Source organism: Triticum aestivum, chromosome 3A (assembly GCF_018294505.1).
Source record: "Triticum aestivum cultivar Chinese Spring chromosome 3A, IWGSC CS RefSeq v2.1, whole genome shotgun sequence".
Taxonomy (NCBI): Eukaryota; Viridiplantae; Streptophyta; class Magnoliopsida; order Poales; family Poaceae; genus Triticum; species Triticum aestivum.
Window position 1 is genome coordinate 461,002,887 of NC_057800.1, and position 5,194 is coordinate 461,008,080.

Genomic DNA, 5,194 nt, shown 5'->3' on the forward strand with positions numbered 1-5,194 from the left:
GAGCTCTAGTACCTGTGCTCGCTTGCATGCAATGAGATCCATAACTGAAGATTATCCCATAGCTTTTATCATGTGGCAGTTCATACAATCAGTTGAACATGCAACTTCTTGCGAGCAGTGGGGCCCGGGAGGATTGCATTTTGCGGAGCTAGAAGAGAACGAGCACCGGCTTGGGGGCAAGCCAGTTGTTAAGGAGGAGGGGATGTCAGCGACCCAAATACGGCCACAGTTGCGTCGATCAGTTGGTAGCCCAAACTGCTGCCACGACAGGCGAAGCAACAAGCCCACCAAGTGATCAGCACATGGGCCGGGCCTGGTTGGGCGCCACTCCAGGGCAAGGCAGACTACAAATATCCACGGGAGGTGCAGCGAAGAGTCATCCGGGCTTGGATCACGAACGGCAACGGCGGCTTCCTCTTTCCCCTATCATCTCCTACCTCTTGTACTCCTCCTCAACCTCTTGTAGCTCAGCTTGATCTTCCTGTAATGGAGTAATTCGAGTGATTCGTAAGTGGGTACCTAACACGGCGGCTGCTCGGGATGAACACACGATATGCTTTTTTTAAAATTACGAAACAGGTGGGGAGGAAATACTAGACGAATCGTACGCGGTGCGACCGGCCGAAATTTCGGCCGGCGCACCGGCGCCTATCACTCGCCTAGAAATAAGCACCATTGTTTATAAAATGATTTATTTTTGTATAAAAACCTCTCCAAGCACTCCCCATTGTAGGATTCTAGAAATATAAACCTTTCATCGAAATCCGGAGCAACAGTTTACATAAAAATCAACCTCATCAGACAAAAAAACATTCATACATATTCAGCATGGTTTTAAAATTTTAAAAAAAATCAGCGCAGACCCGCCAAATAGATCGCACTAATCTTCCAGCCATCTCACAATCATCGTGGCACAAGTCCGCAACAGCACACAATGAGCAGCCCAGACCAAGCTGGTGATCATACCAAATCGACAACACACCCCTAAGAAAAACATATCGACAACACAATTACTCCATAGTTCAAGCAGCTCACACAACTACTCTCTCCGTCATCGATATGTGAGGGAGTAGATAGCCATCACCTCAGCCTGCAAGCCCACCAAAGCTGCTTGTCACATAACCTCTTTGCTCTAGCTGTCGGCACCAGTACAAACCACAGAAAACTCTTTTGCAACAGACCACTCACAGGGTAGCAAGTCACAGACTACTCCGGGAACACTTTGGCGTGAACACCCATCCGAAACAAGTAGGGTCAATAGTTCATCATTTATGCCGTAACATTTAGCAAAAAAATGAATCATAGACCCAAAAGGTGCTCTCCGAACCTCACAGGATGGACACAAATAAATAAGGGCAGCTACAGAAACTATTGCGGAACAACAGCGAGTAACCAGCTCAAGCTCAATCACCACCTGAGACAAAAACCAAGTTCAGCAGCCGGTGCCCGCAGCTTGCTCAGCAGAAAATAAATAGGACCCTAGACCTCTCAGTCTCACCCTTCATACATATCCACACCTGATGACCCAAGGTACTACAACAGACCACAGAAGGAAGTAGAATGACCAGCACATGAGCTTCAGCGATGTATGATATATACTCCCTCCGTTCCAAAATAGATGACTCAACTTTGTACTAAACTTAGTACAAGGCTGAGTCATCTATTTTGGAACGGAGGGAGTACCTGGCTATATCATATTACAGAGGTGAGGGGAACAGAGCAGAACGGTGAGAGGAGCAGAAACTAGAAAGGACCGCAAGGGCCGGTGCATGTAGTTATTTGTTCGCGCCAGAATATACATAGCATTATGTTCTTATCAGTTAAATATTTGATATAAGATTCTCAAGATAGGAGTAATCATACACTAGGACAAGCAAGTATAGAGTCATTTTCTTCTCAATTCATCAGACTCGGAAGAAAGGTAAATTATAACTAAGAACTTGAACTAAGAAGAACGGGAGAATATGTTGGAAATCATCACAAGCACAGTATATTTATTTCATACAGCATAAATGAATAAAGATGATTTCAATGAAAGATCGTGTTTGGCAGAGGGTACAGATGGAATGAGAATGAATTGACAAAACATTCCTACAAAATGAATTACGAACCAGATTCAATCACTAAACAGTGAAGAGTTGGCCTAAGGATGATCCTGGCAGCTATTTTTCAATAGAAGGAATCATCATGCTAGTGTATTCTTCTGACCATAGTAACTGATAAGAGTAATTTCTGGCATTTATACTGAAGTCTGGATCAGTAGCTAGTTAGTTATAGGGTATCAAATGAATAACACGAAAAATTTGTAATTGACAATATGGTATAAGTGGGCATCAGATATCAAATTATGATGCCAAATACTAAACAGACCAAAATTCTATCTACGAAACTCTATGAACTGATAGCTGTCAAACTTCAGAGCAAATGACGTATTGGAAATCTGAAACATCCCATCAGTGATAACCGAAAGCAGCATGGACCTGAAGCACATAACTAAAAAATAGTTTTTTTTAAACAACATAACTAAAAATAGTTGGCACTCCACCAAAAAAACATAGTTGAGCAGAATACACAAAACAATATCAATCAGCACAAAAGGAATAATGCTCATGTTGTCAGTTACAAATTGTGGTGTAAGCAACAAATACCAAATTATGATACCAAATGCTAGGCAGATCGAAAAATTATAATGGCAACTTTAGAACAAAGGAGCTGTCGAAAGTTTGGAACGTCCGATTGGTGATAACTGAAAGCATCGCGGACACTGACACAGAAGTAAAAATAGTTGTAGTCCACTAAAAATGCATAATTGGACATAATATATCGCAGCACAGTTTAGATCGGCACAAAAGGCTCTATGCTCATGGCACCTAGTTGAAGCCACAATCTTTTCCCTGCTCTGAAGTTAATCCTCAACACCACCAATGTCTAATTCTTCCAGCAGAGAATCAGCAACTTCAAATAGAGTGTGTCATAATACGCACTACAATTTTGGAACATCCGGTTCCGTTGGTAAGCATCACATGCACACATATCAAAGCTGTAGCAGACCGCCACAGAACATGTTGACAACCATTCCCCTGCTCTGAAGCTTAAGCTAATACGCGACATAAGCAATTAACACTAGGAGAGTAAGAACAAAATGCTGCAAAAACTAACCAAACACACTAGGGACCGAGTTTCGTATGCAAGTTTGCAGGGCTCGCCACGGCATCACCTCGATCGAACGCTAGTAGTTTCCGGTGAACAGCTCCAATCCGATCTGCGAGGAGACGTAGGCATCGGTGCAGGCGTAGTGGATCTGCTCGTCGGAGAGGCAGCAGGCGTCCCACGGGCCCATCGTAATCCGCCGTGGCTTCTCGATGGTAACCCCCAAGACTTCGCGCGCCAGGTCTTTCAGCCCGGCCTGGCGGAGCTCCGGGATGCCCATCTCCTCGGCCGCGACGCCGCGCAGGTCCTGCAGATTGAGCACCTGCAGGTCGTAGTCCTGGGCCAGGCGATTGGCGTCCGCAGCCACGCCGACGCCGACGAACCAGAACTGGTTGTCCATGAGGAAGCCCGACAGGGCGTCAGGGATGTAGTCGGCGTGGAGGAGCTGGAAGATGAGGCAGCGCTGGTCAATGCAGAGCTGCAGGAGCGCGGCGGGGTTCTGCACGCGGCTGTAGCTGGGACGCCACTCGACGTCGAGCCCGACGAGGATTTGGTTGGGGCAGCCGGCGTACATGGAGTACACCTCCTCGACCCAGCCCTCCACGGCTGCGCCGGAGGACGTCACGGTGGTGGTGATCACCTCCTCCCCGAAGGCAACGTCGGTGACATACGTGTCCCCCATACTGGATCGCCTTGTCCGGCTGCTGCTACTTCCAATCTCCGGTGCGCAAACGACAAGGGTAAAGTGTTCTCCTTTTTTTCGACAAGGGTAAACTGGGTTCACGGTAGGGAAGGGAGTACACCGCGAGGATAGGGCGTCGGGTGCGCATCTCTGCTATAGGCCTATTATACGGCAAAAAAATTTGATTGAAGTAAAAATTTGAGAAATCAAAAAGGTTTTTTCTTTGACATATTACAGACTTATACAATCATACGCACGCATATATACGCACTCTTATGAACGCATGCACACACACCTATCCTCATGAGCACCTATGAAAGATTGACTGCAAGCCAACAAAGCAAGTCTATGATCTATAGGAAAAGTATACAATATTAACTTAGGAAGCATTGTATGCACTATTCGTGGCTTGAAAGAAATAAATTTGTATCATATCTAGAGCTTATTGTATAAACTAATGAAGTAGGAAACAAAGTTACATTCGGTTACAAGAAAATCATGACAGCATTTTTGTATTGGATAGAAGCAAAGTTTTTCTTGTGTAAGAAACTTTGATTGATTTATTTCCTGGAAGCAAAATTTTATTACAAGGAAGCAAACTGTTTAGACTTTGGACATAAATTTTTGTTACGTCGATAGAAAATCGATCGCAATCAAAGAAAATTATCTCGTTGGTGGTGATTCTAAAGTAATCTACTATATCACTAAGGTCCCTAAGCGTAAAAAGCCTCACAATCAATTGAGGTGTTCAATTAGAATTGGGTCACCCGATTTTGACCAAGTCAACAATTTCTCAATGCTCTTATTCAATTCTTTTATACTACACCTATGCTTCCTAATTATTAAGGACTCACAATTAATCGAGGTCTTCATTTTAGAACTTGGTAATTTGATTTTGACCGGATCAATAATTTCTCGAGGAGCTCACCCATTCACCATATTCCTAATTTTGAAGCTCTTTATTCAATTGAGATATTCAATTTTGAATTTGGTTTATGATTTGATCAGGCCAATGATTTTTCAAATCAATCAACACCAACTCGCTAGAAAGGATAATAACCCTGTGCACCATGTTGACATCTAGAAAAAAAAGTGCCACCATGATACTACAGCATCAATATAGTACAAGTAACCACCAATGTAGAAATTTACCCACAAAAATATGCGTTGATTAGCGCATAACACAGAATCACACCATGAAAGGCCCACCAAATAACCGCATTATAAATAAACAATAAACACACTCCATCGTCTCCACCATCCGCCAAACTAAATATTTCTTCAGTTTTAAAATACAAGGGATGTTAGTTCTTTAGAAAGTCAAATTTCTTTAACTTTGACCAAGTTTAGAGATAAAAATAT

General features: G+C 43.5%; 1 protein-coding gene across 1 annotated transcript; it reads right to left on the reverse strand.

Annotated features, from left to right (window-relative positions):
- Positions 1 to 2,905: 2,905 nt before the first annotated feature.
- LOC123058423 (Werner Syndrome-like exonuclease) lies at positions 2,906 to 3,951 on the reverse strand. Its single transcript, XM_044481153.1, has one exon. The coding sequence runs from the start codon at positions 3,830 to 3,832 to the stop codon at positions 3,230 to 3,232; it is 603 nt and encodes a 200-aa protein (XP_044337088.1). The 5' UTR covers positions 3,833 to 3,951; the 3' UTR covers positions 2,906 to 3,229.
- Between the last annotated feature and the right edge of the window lie 1,243 nt (positions 3,952 to 5,194).

What these genes read in the sequence shown, in the direction of transcription:
- LOC123058423 (XM_044481153.1), bottom strand. Translation starts at nt 3,832, where the DNA reads ATGGGGGACACGTATGTCACCGACGTTGCCTTCGGGGAGGAGGTGATC.